This window comes from Lichenostomus cassidix, chromosome 17 (assembly GCF_008360975.1).
Source record: "Lichenostomus cassidix isolate B80296 chromosome 17, HeHo_3.0, whole genome shotgun sequence".
Lineage (NCBI taxonomy): Eukaryota > Metazoa > Chordata > Aves > Passeriformes > Meliphagidae > Lichenostomus > Lichenostomus cassidix.
In genome coordinates, this window is record NC_139497.1 from 9,626,415 (window position 1) to 9,645,013 (window position 18,599).

Genomic DNA, 18,599 nt, shown 5'->3' on the forward strand with positions numbered 1-18,599 from the left:
TGCCCAGCTCCCATCCTGGCTGTGCTGTGGGAAGGAGGGAAAAGGAGGCACCTGGCCTCTTTCCACCAGGAAAGCAGGAGCTTTGTGTGGGAGCTGGCAGCAGCAACCCTGTCTGGCCTTCCCCAGCTCTGAACACCTCCCGAGGCACCAAACCCTGAGCAGTGCTGCTGGCTCTTGGCTGGGTGCCTCCAAGGGCCCTGCAGGGTGCCAAGATCAGGGCTGACACTGCAGGGACAAGCACCCCTAACAGAGCTGTGCTCTTTGTCCAGACGCTTTGTAAGCTGCTGGGGTGTTATTTGTCTCTGCTGCTGCCCAAAGGGGCTGGGATTTATGGCAGTGGTACAATAGGTGTCTGATGGATTGGGCTGTGTGCAGAGCATTCCTCCTTTCCCTCCCTTGTTTGCTCTGTATCCCTCCTGTTGCTTTTCCTGTGGTTTCACAGTTTTGCTGGTGTAAGTTCTGCTGAATCAAACCAGAGCCCCTTTGGGGGAAAAGTCAGTTTTTCTAGCGAGCAAACAGCCTTTCCAAGGCAGCAGGCCCCTCTGGCTACAGGACATGAAAATGGAGCTGGGGATATTTTGGGGTACCTGGAGGCACTGGGCAGGGTGTGGTAGGTGCTGTCCATCTGTCCATCCAGGTGCACACTGGCAAGGGGCTGAGTGGCACATCCTGGCACCAAGATCCCAAGTCAGGCTCTTTTGCTTTTACAGCTGCTGTGAGTGTGGCTCCATCAGGGGGTGAGGGACACTGCTCTGCCCCACTGCCCTTCAGGGGACTTCATCTGGGACTCCACAGCTGGCTCTGTGTAAGGGCAGTGTAAAACACCCCTGCTGCACTTATCCTGCCCTGCCCATCTCTGTGGAAGAAGCCTGGATAGGTGTTTCTGGTCCTGAAGAGTTACTGGGTTTGCTGGTTGCTCTGTGCTGTGGCTGGGATATATCTACATCACAGCTCCCAGTTCTGGATCTGTGCACTTTTGTCCCTGTCAGCATCAGATCCTGTGGCAGGTTCCAGGTTTGATGGCTGTGAGTGAGGAGGGCCAGGCTTTGTCAGGGTGTCAGAACTGAGGAAACCATTCATCTCCTCCTTGTGTGGAGCCTCCTGCTGCTCTGAGCCACAGCACATCAGCAGGGCTGGGTGGGAGCTGGTCTGAGCCAGAGTCTTGCACGATTGTCCAGCTCGGGGCCACTCACAGGAGGGCATGGAGCTGCTGGAGTGAGTCCAGAGGAAGCAACAGAAGTGCTCTGGGGGCTGGAGCCCCTCTGCTCTGAAACCAGGTTGGGAGAGCTGGGGATGCTCTTCACCTGGTGAAGAGAAGGCTCTAGGGAGACCTTAGAGCTCCTTCCAGTGCCTAAAGAGGCTCCAGGAGAGTTGGAATGGTACTTTAGACATGGGATGGAATGACAGGGCAATGGGGAATGCCCTGCCAGAGGGCAGGGTTAGATGGGATACTGGGAGGGAATTGCTCCCTGTGAGGGTGGGCAGGCCCTGGCACAGGGTGCCCAGAAAAGCTGTGACTGCCCCTGGATCCCTGGAAGTGTGCAAGGCCAGCTTGGAACAACCTGGGATAGTTGAAGCAGGGATGGAACTGAACGGTCTTTAATGTCTCTTCCAACCCAGACAATCCTGTGATTCTAAGATTGTCCTGAACACCCAGTTCAGTGCTGCATCTCCAGTGTCCTGGACAGCTGCTTACAGAATAATGAAGCCCTGACAGGATTGGTCATGTGTTTTAAATAAAATAAAATAAAATAAAATTGTGCTGAGCAGAGCCACTGGGATGCACTTGGTGCGTGGGATGAGAAGGGCCATGGCCAAGGCTGCAGTTGGGGTTTCTGCCAGGGGTGACTCCCTCTGAGCATGGGTCTGTCCTCTGCTGTGACACTGCATCGAGTGAATTGCTCTCATTCTTCTCTGGGGCAAGGTGGAGGCAAACCCCTGTGGCAGGTAAACCCAAGGGTGCTGCAGAGCCTGGATGTCCCCAGTGTCCCTGCTCCCTGTCCTGCCGTGTCCTGCTCTCATCTCCTCTTTTCCCTGGCAGGGACAGGGCAGAGTCCCCCGGTGCTGGAGCATCTGCCAGCAGCGACCAGGGCTGGACAATCCTCCGTGCGGGGCCGGCGGGGACCCTCGGGAAGCAGGAGGAGGATCAGCCATGCACGAGTGAAAGGGAAAGGTGAGTGCTGCGGGGCGGGAGGGGCTGCGGGCCAGCCGGGGCTGTGTGCACGGGGAGCGGTGGGGGTTGTGTCCAGCACCCTGGGCTGTACAGGAGATCTTGTCCTTTTTCATTCCAGAGAGTTCTGGGACAGCCCAGCCTTTGGGAAGGGCTTTTTTTTTCCCCCCCGCCCCCCACAAAAACCATCTCCATCATTTCTCCAAACCCTCCGGAGCTGGTGCTGAGCTCTGGGTGCCTCCTGGTGAGCTGTGGTGCAGCACCCAGAGCCGGTGGGTGCACTGCCAGCTCCTGGGTGATGGAATGGGCTACTCTGGGGTCTTGCAGGGTGACCCCAAAAGCCTGGGGGGGCTGCGTGCCTCTTTCCTTGTCACATGAGAACCCAGCAGGTCCCCCACGCCCCCTTTTCCTGGCTCAGCCCCACAGAGCGATTCTCCTGCACCCTTTCCCTGCCTGCAGTAATTTCCCCAAGGTGCAGGGAATGCTCCGGCGGGACACTTCCTTACACAGCCGAGCGTGTGCCGGCAAACCAGCACGGCCAGTCCCAGGGGTTCCTTACGGCAGGGAGAGCTTTCCCTTTCCCCAGCAGCTCATTCCTGGTGCACCATGGGCAGGGTGGCTCTGGGGTCCGCGGGGCGGGCAGGCACTGTCCCCATGCTGGCAGGGCACTGTCCCCATGCTGGCAGGCACTGTCCCCATGCTGGCAGGCACTGTCCCCACGCTGGCAGGCACTGTCCCCATGCTGGCAGGCACTGTCCCCACGCGGGCAGGCACTGTCCCCATGCGGGCAGGCACTGTCCCCATGCTGGCTGGGCACTGTCCCCATGCTGGCAGGCACTGTCCCCATGCTGGCTGGGCACTGTCCCCATGCTGGCACGTGGTGCCACAGGTGTGGTCGCCGTTCAAACCCGCCAATGGGGCCGATGGGAGCCGCACCATTCAAACGGCGCGGTTGTTCCGTGTCCCATGGAAACCCCGATCCCTGCGGGCTCGGCACGCACGGCTCCAATTACTGCAGCTCCTAATTAGAGGTGTCGTGCCATGGAGCTCGGCAGTGTGCGCAGAGTCTCGCTGTGCTCCCGCCGGGCCGAACCCCTGGGAGCTTCCTTCTGCCTCAGCACGTTCGGTTGTGCTCCTTGGGGGTCTTTCTGTTGCTGCTTCAGGTGCACAGCGAGGGTTTGAGAAGCCCCTGGCAGCGGTGGCTCGGCTCAGCCGGTGGAGCTGGCCCGGCCACGGTTCGGCTGCGAGCCCTGAGTGCCTCCCTGCCAGCAGATGGACTTGGCAGGGATGTCCTGGCCGTTGGTGGTGTGTGGCACTGGGCAGCAGTGTCACACAGGGCAGCTGGGTGCTGTCCTCTGGTAGGAGCCCCTGCTGGTGTTGGCACTGATGGTTCTTGGCTGTCCCAGTCAGGGTCAACACTGCATTTTTCCTGCAGTGAAACAGAAAAGCATTTAAGGGGAAGAAACCCAAATTTTCCATTTGTCAGAGACCATCAATAACAGGCTGCCCTTTTCGGGTGCTGCTTTTTAAGCAGCAGTTTTCTTTTCTTTCAAAGTTTCTCTTGTTCTCATGAGCAGAGCAGGTAGTTGTGCAGTGAGCTCCTTCCCAGGGATGCTGCTCCTTCCCCCTCTGGACTTCTAAGTGCCAAACTGCTGAGGACAGCCTGGAAGCTGAAATCCTCCTGTCTTTGTCTATTATTATAGGCCAAATAATGTGGGTTCTGTGGTGCCTCCTGGCTCTGTAACCAAGTCTGGGCCAAACATCATTTTGCAGCCACAGTTCCCTTTGTGGGCTGAGCATCACTGGAGAGATGTGGAGTTGTGTTCTGAGCTGCAGAGTCTGGCAGGGCCAGCACTACCCTCTCACTGAGGGTGACCAGAGTAGAGTCTTCCAAAGGGCTGGTGCCAGGGCCAGAGGCTGTAGATGGTGATTTTGGGATGCTCTGCCCTGTGCCCGTGGGGACCTCCCACCCAGGCAAGGTCTGGCACTCTGTCCTCTGGCAGGAATCCCCACTGACATTTGCACTGATGGTTCTTGGCTGTCCCAGCCAAGGCCAATGCTGCATTTTTCCTTCAGTAAAACAGAAAAGCATTTAAGGAGAACCCCAAATTTTCCCTTTGTCAGAGATCATCAGTGAGGAACAGGTCTTCCTGTTAGGTCTGCTCCCAAAGAACATTCGCCTGTCCCCTCCCTTAGTCTGGCAAACTTCTCTCATGGCTGGGAACCTGTTTGATTACCATCTTGTGCTTGTTCGTGCCCATTTCCCCCTGTTCTCCTTGTGCCAGCTTTGTTCCTCAGCTTGAATTGCCTCTCCTGGCCCTGTGGTCCAGATGGATGGTGCTGGGAGCTCTCTGTGCTGCATCCCTGTGAGCCCAGCTGAGCCCTGCTCTGTGATGGGATGTTCTCCCAGGAGCTGTGTGTGAGTTCTCCCCCTGCCCCTTTTTTAATTTATATTTACCTTTATTTAACAGAGAGGAGCTGGACAAGCTGTGTCAGGGCCTCTCTGCTGGAGTTTGTTTCCTTAGTTCTCGTTAGGTATGTATCAAGAGAGAAATCCAGGAGAAAAGGTTACCCTGACCTTCTGCACTTGGATTGAGGTGGGAATGCAGCCCTTGAACCTGCCTTGACAGGGGTTGTGATTTTGCCCACCCAGGTCTGGTGCCAGCTCACTGCTCTGCTCCTCTGAGAAAATGCCCCAGCTCTGAGCACAGAGCTTGGCACAGCAAATCCTTTCTGCCAGCTCTGCCTGGATCATTCTTCCAAGAGCAGCTTCCCTCTCTGATCTTGGTCCTACACAGCCAGGGAGAGCCTCCCAGGCCTGAGCAGGGGTCAGACCAGGACTGGGATTGGCTGGGCTTTGTGATTTGTCCCTTCACGTGCTTTGGAGACACTTGGGAGCAAATGCATTGAGAAGGAAATGTCCTCAGTTCCTCACGGGGAGGAGAGCACCTAAACTCCCAAACCCTACTATGGCCAGTTTGTGTTACTCCCCAAAAGGCACAGCTGCCCCTTTTCTCCCTGCTCTCCTGTCCTTGGTGCTGGTGCAGCCTGGGACAGGGGCACTGTCCCTGCAGCAGTGACACACACAGAGCATGGGGCTGGTGTGACCCCATCCCTCACTGTGCAAAACCTTAGCCCTGTGTGCTCCCAGGAGCAGCTCCAGCCATGCCCAGGGCAGGACAGTCCCCAACGCATCTCCCCAAACTACCCAGCACAAAAACTTCCCTTCTTCTCTCCCATTCATTCCTGCTAACTCCTTGTCATGCTTGGCTACACAGAGGCAATTTCCTTTCGTGTTGTAACATCTGCTGTGTGCTAATAGTGGAGCAGGGAGAGGATTCCCACAGCCTCAGAGATCTGCAGATAGCAGAGGGGTTCAAACCTTGTGCCCAAAGCAGGAGTGGGAGGATGAAACTGGGGGACAGTGTTCTCTCTGTTCTAAACCAGTATCAGATCTTGTCTTTACTCTCTCACCTTGTACAAATGCAGACACACATTTCCACGTGTACATGCACACGTGGGCACACGTGAGCTGCTTAGAGGTTTGACTTTTTTTTTTTGAGTGAAAAATGTGTTCTCTGAATTGTTTCAGGTTAAACAATCCCATCAGATATCCCCTCCCAAGCAAGCCTGAGCCCTTGGGCGTGTCTTTGGCAAAATGAAATGTTGGGTTTTAACTTGCAAGATGTTTATGTGTCTGTAAATTATGTTTACTGGCCTGTAAATTATGTTTACTCACTTGTTGTGTTTTGTAAACTGGGGAAGAAGTGAAAACGGGATATTTTGCTTTGGACTAAGGGAAACATTGTAGTAGTGATGGTTTCAGTCTCTGGATTCTCCAGGGGTGTTGGGAAATGTTTAGTTTTGTGTTGATCCAGAGCAATTCCATGATTAGAGACCCTTCCTTGCCATTAAAATCTGCACATCCTATCGAGGCTGGCAGGCCCAGCTCCCAGGAAACCTTTTGGGAAGACATTCAGAGGGGAGGCAGCTCACCCTGCACCCCTTAACCTTTCACCAGACCCTGACAAACACCATGGGCTGAGTCTTTGTGCCAGTCTGAGCCTTGTGGGGGGATTTTGGGGCTGATGAAGAGTTGCCAGTGCATGGAAAAGTGAGGGAATGGGTGTGAGCAGGCTGGCAGAGCAGCAGTGCCACCCGGATCTGTGCCTTCACTCAGCAGAGCACACCTTGGCTTTCCCAGCACTGACCTCCTGCACAGGGCTGGGACCTGATGGGTTTTCAGTGCTGGCAGAGAGACCCAGGCAGTGCTGAAATTCACAAATTGCAGCTCCAGGTAAGAAGTGGGAGCTCAGGGATCTGTCATGGACATTTCCAAAGGCATTAGGTTGGATTTGGAGCTGTGTAAAAGCTGGATTTTATTCTCAGCTCCACAGTAGAATGGGCTGTGAACAGGGTTGGCCTTTGTCCAGGCCATCTGCACAAAGATGCAGATGTGCATCTTTGCACATCTTTGGTGACAGTGGGCCTGTCACCTTCTGGAGGGGTGACAGCCCCTTGCCTGCACAGAAGCTCAGGGAAAGGCCAGGGAGAAGCTGGATCTGGGCTGGGGGGACGATTTGAGAGCTCTGCATCCTTCTGCTAAACCAGGGCTAACTCATCCCACAGCCTTGGTGTCACCACGGTGCTGCCATTTCCCTCTGCCATGGGCTTGTGCCTCTGCCATCAGAGCTTGCTGTGTGCTGAGAAAACAACGTGCAGGTTTCCCTGGGATGTTTTTGCAGCCATAGCAGATGATCACAGAATCACAGAATATCCTGAGCTGGAAGGGATCCACAGGGATCACCCAGCCCAGCTCCTGTCCCTGCACAGACACCCCAGCAATCCCACCCTGTGCATCCCTGGCAGTGCTGTCCAAACACTCCTGGAGCTCTGGCAGCCTCAGGCTGTGCCCATTCCCTGGGGAGCCTGGGCAGTGCCCAGCACCCTCTGGGGGAAGAACCTTTCCTGATATCCAGCCTGACCCTCCATGAGGTGGGATGTTTTCTCTCAGTTCCCTGTGCTTGGGGTGGGGAGGCAGGGTGTGTTTGGCCCTGGGTGAGCCTTGGAGCTGTGGGTGGGTGAGTTCTGCCTCCTTCAGCCTGTGCTCTCTGTCCCCAGGCCAGCTGAAGTTGTCCATCGAGGTGCAGGGCCGGACGCTGGTGCTGCATGGTGAGTATGTCCCTGGAGCATCCCAAAGTGGCCCCAGAGTCACAGTGTGCTGGTTGTGGGGACAGCACTCCCATGCTCTTCTTCAAGCTCTTTGGAGCTTTGTGGAAGCTGTTAGGAGCAACTCTGTGGTCTCTGATTGAGAGACCAAATGAAATTTCCAGAGACCTTCATTTCAGGATGAACACTGTGTTTACATCCCTGTGTATAATTTATTTTTCTCTAATTCCATATGAAGAATAAAAAGGCAAATACCTGTTGGAAAAGAAAATCTGAAATGCTTTGTCTCTGCCAAAACCTCTTTGCCACATTTGCCAGGGTTTCCAAACCATTCTGTTACCTCCAAATGCTGCAGCTTTTAACACCACCAGTATTTTCTTCAACAAAAGTGTTTCACCTGGACCAGGCTAGGGTTGCTGTCCCTGAAGCCATGGAATGTCCCACAGGGGACTCAGACCTGGGCCCTGATGCAGCACTGGGCCACCCATCACAGCCCCAGGGCACTGTCACTGCAGCTGTGATGGTGATAATCAGAGAGGCCAATGGGAGTGTCAGAATTATTTATTTTCTTTGGGAAAAACCTGCCTGGAACCCTTGGGAGTCCCCTTAGGATTGCTCCTGCAGTGAAGGCTGTGAGCCTGGCACTGAGCTCTTTCTGCCAGGAGCCTGTCAGGGCTTCAAGATGAGGAAATGGATAAAGAATCAAGGAGAAAGCCAAGAGTTTGAAATGGCCAGAGTAAAAATTCCCTCCCTGTGAACAGAGCAGTCTGTTGCTGTCCTGTATTTGGGTGTTGTGAAAGGAGAAAGCAAAGCCCTGGGCCTCCCTGTGCTCTTGGGGGTGTCCCTGCTTTGGGAGGGGGAAACACCTCCATCCCACAGACCTTCGTGGCAGGGCAGGAGGGGATGGAGAAAGAATTATTTTGAGCCACATCCCACCTTACAGCCCAGCTTCCCCCCAAAAGCTGGATGTGATGAAATGGGGCAGGGATGGCCTGAGCCCTGTGAAGCTGTAGGGCCTGGCTGAGCCCCCAGTGCATGCTGCCCTTTTCCAGCTGTGCAGGCATGTGTTGTAAAGGAGCAACAGCTGGAAAAAGTCTGGGGAATATTTATTTTAATTTATTTTTTGCTTCCCCCCTCTCCCTCCAAGCTGTGTGTGGATCTGAGGGTCTGGCACAGGCTTTACCCCAAATCCCTCCATCTGGAGCAGCCCCAGCATGAGCTGGGTGTGAGTTATGGTCTCGTTCTGGTGCTGACTCCAAAAGAGGGTCTGGGCAGAGGGAAATGGTCCAGCAAGGAGGCAGAGGAAGCTCAGGGACTGGGGCTGCTCATAATGGGTGCTCAAGGGTACTCTGTGTGGGCAGGAGGAGGCTGTGTGGTGATGTGGGGTGACCCATCTGACTTTTTGATTCTCCACCCCAAAATCTTTAGCCCCAAAGCAGGTCTGGCTGGAGGAGGAGGCCCTTGGTGCTTGCTGTCCTGGGGGAGCCTTACAAACAACTTCATGAAGATCCAGAGGGGCTTGCAGAGCCCCTTTCCCCTCATGCCCCAGGATTTCCATCAGGCTGAATGTGTTTATCAGGAGCACAATCTGCCTGTGACAGAGGCAGAGTCACTGCTGCCTTGCTGGGCTTGTGAGGAGGGAGCTTGGCCTTGGAGCCCATCCTGTGCTCTCCAGGCTCTGCTGCACGTCCCTGGCACACCCCTGACACACCCCTTGCACACCCCTTGCACAACCCTTGCCCCAGGCAGCCGCAGGGTCCCGGCAGTGGGGCCAAGCAGCGTCGGGGCAGCATAAGGATGTGATATTTAACTGGATGATACATTTGGCTGCAGGGAAGGGAGACCAAGGCTGGGGGAAGTCAGGCAGAGGGAATGCAATTTGCCATCCGGATGCTGAACTGCCTCAGCCACTGACCTCAGCTGCAGTCTGTATTTATAGCAGGGTGTGTTAAAGGAAAAGTACAACGAACCCCTGTCTGAGGGCACGGTGGGTTCTGCCCCACAAGGAGGGATCACCCTGTGGAGCAGAGCAGTGTGGAGCAGGAAGATGCCTTCCCTGCTGCTGTGGGATGTGACCATTTCATTTCCTTTCCAGTCATGGAAGCAAAAGGTCTGATGGGAGCAGAGTGCCATGCATGCGACTCCTATGTGAAGGTGGGTTCTGCTGGGGCTTTGCTCAGGGAGCTTTATGCTTTTATAGTGGAGTTCTGTGGTTGGCTCCTGCAAGCTTGCTCTGGGCTGTTTGTCCCTTCCCTTTTCCTCTCCATCCTGCTCTGGAAGAGCATCATCAGCATGCAGGGAGCTGGCTGGGCTCTTGCCCAGCACTGGGTGGCTCCTGGGTTTTGTTGGCAATGTCTGCATGAAGCAGAAAAGTGAAGGACAGGACCCTGCTAAGAGGTGTGTCAACCATTCATTGCAGGATGTCCCAGTGGGTGCCCAAAGCCTGGTGGGGATGTTTGCTGGCACAGGGTGGCTCTGGGCTCTCCTGGAGGTCACCTTGGCTGGGGTGTGCACAGTGCAGGAAGCAGATCCCCGAGAGGGATGCGAGTCAGACACCAGCCAGTAACACTTGTGTGCATCACTTCTTGATTTTTCTGCTCTTTTCCTTCCCTCCCCTGCCCTGGGCAGTTTTATAATATAATTACTTGACAGGCAGAAGGGTGAGGTGATCCAAACCACCCGTTGAGGCCGGAGCTTGCTTTGGGAATGTTAAAACTCTGCTTGTTTTCCTCCCAAAGATGTCCATTGTGCCAGATGCTGACTGGAAATGCAGGCAAAAGACGAAGACTGTGCCAGACAGCAAAAATCCTGTGTTCCATGAGCACTTTGTGTTGTGAGTATGGCAGGGCAGAGGCAGCTCTGGGCCACCCCTCAGCACCGTGTCACACAGAGCGCTGGGGACACAGTGCCTGCTGTCCCAGGGCTGCCTCCCCATGCCAAGACCCCGTGTTTGCTTTTGCTTTGTGATCTACAATAAACGCTCTGCACGCCTGAGCAGCTCTGCTGCTCAGATGAGGAGTGACAGACATTATTCTGCTGGGTTTTGTAGCTGAAATGCCTTGAACTTTTGGGCAGAGCTCTGCAGAGCTGTCAGCAGACACAGCATGGCAGGGCTGCTCCTGCATACTCAGACTTTCTTGCTGGGCAGGAGTTGGACAATCATGCTCCATTTGTTAGACTTTGCACCTGCAATAGTGTGAATGAGGAAGGTAAAAGGGTTTCCCTACAGCTCCAGCATGTCTCTGCATGGGAAAGGAGCTGCATGCCTTAGTGTTTGAGCAGACCTTGGCGACCCAGGCTGTGCCAGCCCTCTGACCCATGCAGCGTTTGATTTGGCACAGGGTGGTGGTATCAGAGCACGAACTGTGGCTTGTTCCTTGCATTTACCCTTTGATGCTGGATGTGTGTCTTTCTGCAAGATTCTTTTCCCCCTTAAACTGCTTGAGTGGTGTCCCTGTGCCTGCCCCGGGGAGATCACATTCTCTTGCAGGTGTTTGTCAGGAATGAGCAGATTGCTGTTTGGGGAGGTGCTGCAGTGCTCTGTGCAGAACCTGGAGGAGAAGACCTGGCTCTGAGGAGGCTGAGGGCTCTGTGGCTGTGAGGGCAGCCCTTGCTGAGTGCTCCTGAGGAAGCTCATGAGCTGTGCCCTCTTCTTGTTACAGCCCAGTGCAAGAGGAGGATGAGCAGAAGCGTCTCCTGGTCACAGTCTGGAACAGAGAGAGAAATTCCAGGTAAGGAGCTTCCAGCTGTCATATGATGCCTTTCAAACCAGGCTGTTGTGGCAGAGAACCTGCTACCTGCTCTGGTCACCCCATGTGATCTCCAGCCCGAGGGATGACCCTGACCTCAGGGCTGTCCTGCTCAAGGGCTTGGGCCAGGGATGTCCCAGCTGGGGTCACACTCGTGGGCAGCCAGTGCTGGTGAGCACCACGGGCAGGCTGGCAGAGAGGAAACCCTGCCCTTGGCACTCTGCTGCCATTGCTGCTGCTTAGTAGCCATCAGCTGGGCCAGCATTTAAACCCCTGCAGCCACTCGTGCCTGCACTGCTGGCCAAAGCCCAGTGGAGCTGGAATGGGCTGGGATCTTCTCTCAGTCTGGGGACAGTGCAGTGACAAGCAGAGCCCAGCATCAGTGGCTCTGGCACTGGGCTGCCTGCCCAGGCAAGTGCCATCTGCCTCCTTGGCCAAGCTCCTGCCAGCACCAGGAGGGCTGGAGGTGACTGAGGGGCTCCAGCCCAGCTCCTCCTGGCCCTGCTGCAGCTAAGCTGTGTGCTTACACCATGTCTGCCCAAACCACAGAGCTGGGGCATGGCCTGGGCACTGCTGAGTTCCCAGCATGGACAGGGATGTTTGGGGACTCCCTGAAAAGGGGTGCAAGGGGGGATCTGGTGCTTCAACAGGCTTGTGTTGACAGTCCCTGCACTCTGGTTCTCCCACAGGCAGAGTGAACTGCTTGGCTGCATGAGCTTTGGTGTGAAGTCCCTCCTGTCCCTGGACAAGGTACCTCTGTGTCCCAGTGCAGGGTGTGGGGCTGGGGCTCTCTGGGCTTGGTGGGTGGATGGAGTGCACCCCTGGGGCAGAAACAGGTTTGGGAGAAGGTGCCTAGGGAGTTCCCATGTTCATTCGCAGTGTTGGTGAGCAGTGTGAGACTGGTGATCATGTGGTTGTTGGAGTCAGGGGTGGGCAGGCTGTTAGAGGAGGGATCTTGGCCCAGGGGATGTCACTCCCTTTGGCAGGGGCACAGGGTGGCAGCAATTGGGGGTGCACAGAGGTGTCTCCAGCGCTTGCTGCCTGCCCAGTTTGCAGGAGCAGGACAGGACATGGGGCCAGCCTGGTGTGGGTCCCATCTGACATGGGGATGAGGGGATGTGATGGTGGGGACACATTCCTGGGAGGAGTCTGCCTTATTCCCAGCAGTGTGGGCAGCTGCAGACACAGAGGTTTTGGCTGTTCCTGCAGGGATTCTGTGCTGGAATCCCTGTCCCTGCTGCGGCAGGTTTGGTCACAGTGCTGCTGCCCCAGCCTGGCTGCTCCTCGTTAGTACAGCTGGGTCTGCCTTCCTCGGGCAAGGCTGCCATGGCAAACGGCTTCCCATGACCACCAAAACATGGGAATGCTTCATCCCGGTGGCCAGTGGGGAAGGATTCTCTCTCTGGACAGCAGAATATCTCAGCAAGTTGAAGGTGTTTAATGGAAGTGTTAATACATCCCCTGAGCTCACAGAATCATGGACTATCCTGAGCTGGAAGGGACTCACAAGGATCATTGAGTCCCAGTCCTGGCCCTGCACAGACACCCCAACAATCTCACTCTGTGCCTGAGAGCATTGTCCAAGTGCTTCTTGATTTTTTATATTTCCGCACCTGAGACATGGAAATTATCTTCATAGCAGGAGATTTAAAAGGAGCTGTTGGTGGCAGTGACCTGAGAAGAGGCTGAGAGGTGGCTTAAACATGGCCTCCTCCAAAACTCAGACAAGTGCGGTGCAGCTTTTTTAAAACAGTGAAGATAATCAGGCAGAACAGCTCGAAACTGCAGCTCCCACCAGGAGAGACCTCTGCTCTGGTCATATTTGGCCAGAGATGTCCCTTTCTCAGAGATGTCCCTTCCCTGTCCAGTTTGGGCAGTGAGTTTCAGTGTTGCATGCAGAGCAGATGGAGTGGCCATGTGGACAGCACCCCACCCAGCTCTCCTAGGGCTGGGAGGAGGATGCTGGTGGCATGTGGTGCTCCTGGGACCTCAGCAGGGCTGAGATGAGGTGGCCTTGTCACCTGCACTATGCTGCTGGATATCCCTCTAAAAACCTGGAATCTTGTTGCTTCGGTGTTGCTTGTTTCCTCCTTGCAGGGAGGATGGAATTTTAGCTGTTGTTGTGTCCTGAGAGAAGGACTGGGTTCTGTGTGTGTGTGAGAGCAGGTCTGGGCTCCTGTGGGCTGGAACTGCTCCTGGGGCAGCTCCTGCCCTGGCTGAAGGAAATGGGGGTGACATCTGGCCCTGCATCCACAGCTGCTTCCCTCCCCACAGGAGATCAGTGGCTGGTATTACCTCCTCGGGGAGGACCTGGGCAGGACCAAGCACCTGAAGGTGGCCATGAGGAGGCTGAAGCAGAGCTCAGGTGTGTCTCCCCGTGGGACTTTCCCAGGAGTGTTGGCAAGGCTTGGAAGAGGAGTCACTCCTGTGTCTGAGGCTGTGCTGGTGTGCAGCAGCCCCAGCCCCACTGCACCCTGTGCCCCCATGGGCACTGCTCAGCCCTGTGCTGCTCAGTGGGCACTGGCATGCCAAAAAAACTGGTGGGGTGGAGATCCTGGCTGGTTCAGCAGGCCCTGCTCTCCCCTTCAGCCTCGCTCCTGGGGCTCTGCTGGGACCCCAGCATTGCAGCTACTTGCATGGCCTTATCCTCATGCTGCCTCCTGCCTCTCAGATGTGGGGGTCATTGCTGTGGTCATGGTCTGTTTGCCCCTGGGGTCTGTGCTGGATGATGAGGGGCTTTTGCTCCTGCCTTGGTCTTGCAGTTCTGCCAGGGCGTGTGGAGGAGCAGAGGCTGGCACAGGGCAGGGAGGGACAGCAGTGCCTGTCTCAGGTGTGCAGCCACCCTGGAGCTGCTTCCTGGAGGTCATGTGCCTATGACATGTAATGTCTTATCTGCAGTGTGGGATTGTCAGATGTGCTATCACACTCATGGGGACTTTTAATTTTAATTTTTAAAAACAATTATTTTAGAAGTCAACCCAGGAAGTCGAAGTGCAGCCAAGGAGAGCCAGGACACTGTGACCCTGCAGCAGCTGAAGGTGGGTGTGACAGGGCTGTGACCCACCAGCACTGGGAAGGTGTGGGGTCGTGTGCCTGCTTGGGGGGTTCCAGATGAGTCAAGGGACAGTGTGTCAGTGAGGGAGATGCTGAGGTGAGGGGGCTCTGTCACCTCCCTGTCACGCCATGGCTGTCACGGGCCATTTGTTACCCCAATCAGCTGGTGGAGGAGGTGATTTGGGTGCTAACCCCCCTTGCCTCAGGGACCTCCTGTTTTTCCAGTGTATTGCCACTGAGGACAAAGCAGCAGCACTGCCTGGGATGGTGGGGCTGGGGCTGGCAGGCTCCTGTCCCAGGCATCATCCCCTGCCCAGCTCCGTGGCTCCTCAGACACGTCTGCTCCTCTCCTCCTTCCAGGGCCGCGTGCTCTGGGAAGGGAAAGGCCCATGGTGGAGCCTGGGTGATTTATAGGGAAGGCAAAGATGGGAAATGGGAACACAAACACATGGTTTGCATCGGAAACGGGGCTCAGGCGGCCCCGTGATTTATCTGGGCCGAATTCCGCCCTGTGCTTCCCTCAGCTGCATTTGCAGTTATTTGTTTTACAGCACAGGGCTGAGCAAGACAAACAAAGCCAGCGCCCCTCTCCTCCCTTCCTCTCCGGCAGTCGCCACTGACTTGAAAGGTGGTGGCTGGGAAGGAAGGCTGCTCCTCCTTCCAGCTCCAGCCTGGCAGTGCGGCCGCCCAGGACAATGCTCCGATGGCTCCACCACTGCCGGCTCCCCTGGGAGTGCTGAGGCTCCTCAGCTCCCTCCCTGGCCTCCTGGCCCTGCCACCCCAGCTGCTGTGCAAGAGAACCTGGATTTTGAGTGCCCTTGAGCCTTTCATCCTTTTTCATCCCCCTGTAGGAGTGTGCAAGGTGTTTTCTTCTCTCTTGGAACCCCATCTCCAAGGGGTTGTGCCCAACTCTGGCAGTGGGGCTGCATGGGGCAGCTGAGCCCTGCTGGGTGCCCTGCTGCTGGCAGTGCTCAGAGTTCCTCTTGGTCTTTAATTCCCAAATTCCACCATGGATGCAGCTCAGCTGACCTCGGTGCTTCCCGCTCGGTGACTTTACAAACGCAAAACATGGAGACGTGCCTATCCTCTGGGTCTGTGCTTTCAAAAACGAACTCTGCTTTTTCTTTTTCTTTGCTTCTATAAACCCAAACCTCTGATTTGTGTGTTTAATGGAGTGAGGCTCTCACAGCCGCTGCCTGTGAAACGCCGCTCAAACATCCTCCAAGTGTTTGTGAGAAGGTTGCAATAACAAAGTGCTCCGTGCGCCTGAAGAATGCCACGGGAACAAAAGCCACATCAACAGAGCGGGGACTAGGGAATACTAAAGAGTTGACAGGAATTTTAATATAAAACTCTCTCCCTTCCTCGTCAGTGAGGGTTCTCAGGAAGCCTCTGGCTTATCGTAAAGCGGCATACAGCGCTCACAGGGGCCGGGGAGGTGAAAGGTGGCTTCCTGCCATTCTTCTCGGGAGCTGGGTTCCCATGGGCGGTCATGCCAGTTTGACTGGGGCTCCTTCCACACTCGTGCTGCGAGGAGCTGGGGATCACGGCGGCTCCGGGAACTGCGGGATTTTCATGGGCTGGCAGCGAGTTTGGGGGTGCCAGCCATGAACCGCTTCAATGGACTCTGCAAGGTGTGCTCGGAGCGGAGGTACAGGCAGGTCTGTATCTCCCTGTGAGCCTTGGGTCAATTTCTGAGTGTCTGGGAGGTCTCTTGCCATGCCTAGGCTCTGTGTGTGCTGCTTCTGGGGTATCGGCTTGATATCGTTATAATTTTTAAATTATGATAGTGAGAATACAAGGAAAGCATCTTTAGATAGGTGCCTGTGGCTGATTGCTGGCTGTTGCTGCAGTGGAGAAATGGGCATAGAGGGTTTTTAAAAATATATATAGGATATTAAAATATCTAATTAAAATATAAATATATTTAAATATAAAATTGATATTTACTATGTAACTTGCAGGTAGCATGCTGATGGTAACAGTGTTAAGCTGCAAGGTGTTGTCTTAATTTCCCCCTTGTTAGAGGAGAGGCAGGCACAGCAGGCTGCTACTGCCTATTTTTCAATTATTTTAGTGTTTTTGGGAGCCCCCAGCAGCTTGTTTCCTGAAGAGTAGCTTGCTGTGCCCTGTTGAAGCTGGTTCCAGTTCTCCTGGTGTGCAATGCCGGGTGCTGCTTTTCCATTGGCAGGTCCCAGTCTCCTGCATTACAAAGAAATATTCCCTCTGTGCTCTGGATTGGGAATCCCAGCTCAGGGCCAGCTCTTCCCCGTGCTCCTGCGTTTATCTTTCAGGTTACTCCAAAGCTGCTGTGGGGAGCAGCAAATATTGGGAATTACAAAAGCAGCAGAATTCCAAACCAAACTGCCTCCTTCTTGCCGGGGCTGTGGTGAGCATCTCAGTCAGGGAAGCTGCTCTGCCTTGTCCTCATGACCTGGTTGTGTCTTAGACCTCCTCAAGTCTCTACTTTGAAAATTTCTTCTGCGTTTTTGGCCAAGTTTGGGTACAGCAAGCCTCCCCACCTGCCACCCACTTACCTCCCAGCTCGTGCCAGCTGCTCATAGTCCTTTAGTTCTGTGCACAGCAGCAAAAATGGGCAAAAAATGGACAGTCACTGCCTGTGATGGCCATGCTGGTGGGAGCTGAGGACCATCAGCAGGGGCAAGCTGCTCTTCAGTGGCACAGGGCAGTAGGGGACGAGTCAGCTCAGGGAGGAGGAATGGGAGATCTGGCACAGGGGAAGCCTTGGGCTGGGGAGTGCCCATGGAGTCTCCGTGATGGGAGAGATGCAGGGTTGGCTCCTGAGGTGCCAGTGGTTGGTATTGGAGGTGGAATTATAGGATATAGAATATCCTGAGCTGGAGGGAACTCACAGGAATCATCAAATCCAGCTCCAGCTCCAAATCCATCAAATCCTGGACTGAGCTGTGAGATTTGTTTGAAGGTGCAGAGCCACCCCTTTGAGGATCCAACAAACTCCAGAGGGAAAAATGCTCAGTGTAGTGGGGCTGGACCTATGTTTGGATCCTGCCAGGGAAAGCCACTTTCTCTTTTGAAGCCTGATTTTATGCTGAGCAATCAAGCAGGGACAAGGTGCAGGGAAATTGAATTTCCTTGCCCTTGCCCTCGCATGGTAAAGGAGTGAGGAATCAAATCTCCTCCCTGGCAACTTCTGCTGAATTCCTCATCTTCCTTCTGCCTGTTTGTTCTCAAAATAATACAGGTCAGATGTTGGATTTTTAATTTTCTTTTCTCTGTCAGTAAAACAAGCATCTTGACTAATGTCTTGGGGGCTAATCAGGTATTTACAGGATCTGTCATGCTGAGCTGCTGCTGGAAGCCAACATCAAAAAATAAGCATCATTTTATTAATAAGCTCAATGCTCCTAGAATCAGGAGGAGAAATGAGCCTAAATCAACCCAGCATCCATCCTCTCCAAACTCAGTGAGGGAAATCTCACTCAGCCCAGGGAAGGGGATGATGCACACAGATGCCTGGAGGACAGGAGAGTGTTGATCTCGCAGCTCCCGTCAGAGCAGGGGAGTGCTGCTATTTCTGTATTCTCCAACAGGAAATGAAATGTTTAAGTGACTTGCTTAGAGAAGTCAGAGTCAGACTGCCAGATTTTCCTTTCTAATGGCTTATCAGACCTTTTCTTACACTTGGAAGAACTGGGAGCAGAGTGTGTGCTAAACAAACACTCCTTTTGTGGCATCCCAAAGATCCTTGGCTTGATTTGGCATTGCTTTTTAGCACCCTTTCCACCCATGGGGGTCACAATGACAGCCCTTCCCCATCTCGAAAATGCTGTGTGCCAGCATTTCCAGAGGCTGTGGGGCAGTGTGGGAATGAGGGAGAATCATCCCATGCAGTGGCTGCTTTCCCACCTAACAGGCAGCCCTGGTGTCTCCCTGCAGATCACAATCCCTCGAGGCAGTGATGGCTTTGGCTTCACAATCTGCTGCGACTCCCCAGTCCGTGTGCAGGCAGTGGACTCTGGTAAGAGACTGGATCCTTTTCATCCCTCTTGATATGAATGAATTATTGCTCCTTTTTTAGCTTCCCAGAGCTGGTTGTGATTCTGGAGCTCCCACACGTTGCAGGACTCTGGGTACCTCCAAGAAACTTCATTTAATGAATTCACTGTTTCCTCTGATGGGGTCAGAGGCCACTGGGTTAACAGTGTGTCACTATTTTGGCAGTGTTTCACAGTAATTTGCAGAGATTTTGTTCCCTTCCCTCTCCAACCTGAGAAGTGTCTGGTTTGGAGACCTTCAGAAAGCATCTGTGGGGAAAACAGGCCAGAGGGGAGCAGGATTGTGGGAATCCTCTGTTCCCTGTGTCGATCCTCTTGCTGTAGACCTGTGGAGTGGACTGGTGTATCCATGGTGCCCTGATGCTCCCCTCTGCACCCCAAGGAAATGCAGGAGGTTCTTGCAGTAGCTCTGAGGGAGCA

The 18,599-nt window shown here is 54.5% G+C and overlaps 1 protein-coding gene across 3 annotated transcripts in view; it reads left to right on the top strand.

Moving 5' to 3' along the window:
- Positions 1-2,054: 2,054 nt before the first annotated feature.
- The window catches only part of RGS3 (regulator of G protein signaling 3), a 74,140-nt gene continuing 57,595 nt past the window's right edge, over positions 2,055-18,599 (top strand). Inside the window, exons 1-9 of one of the 3 annotated variants that reach the window (XM_085076459.1) lie at positions 2,055-2,173; positions 7,292-7,342; positions 9,435-9,493; positions 10,078-10,172; positions 11,002-11,070; positions 11,778-11,838; positions 13,363-13,453; positions 14,059-14,126; positions 18,061-18,142. In XM_085076459.1, the coding sequence (XP_084932585.1) occupies positions 9,437-9,493; positions 10,078-10,172; positions 11,002-11,070; positions 11,778-11,838; positions 13,363-13,453; positions 14,059-14,126; positions 18,061-18,142 (523 nt within the window). In that variant the 5' untranslated portion in view covers positions 2,055-2,173; positions 7,292-7,342; positions 9,435-9,436. Of the gene's footprint in view, positions 2,174-3,196; positions 3,297-7,291; positions 7,343-9,434; positions 9,494-10,077; positions 10,173-11,001; positions 11,071-11,777; positions 11,839-13,362; positions 13,454-14,058; positions 14,127-15,633; positions 15,804-18,060; positions 18,143-18,599 lie in introns of those variants that run through there. The other 2 variants (XM_085076460.1, XM_085076461.1) reach the window with 2 other exon arrangements.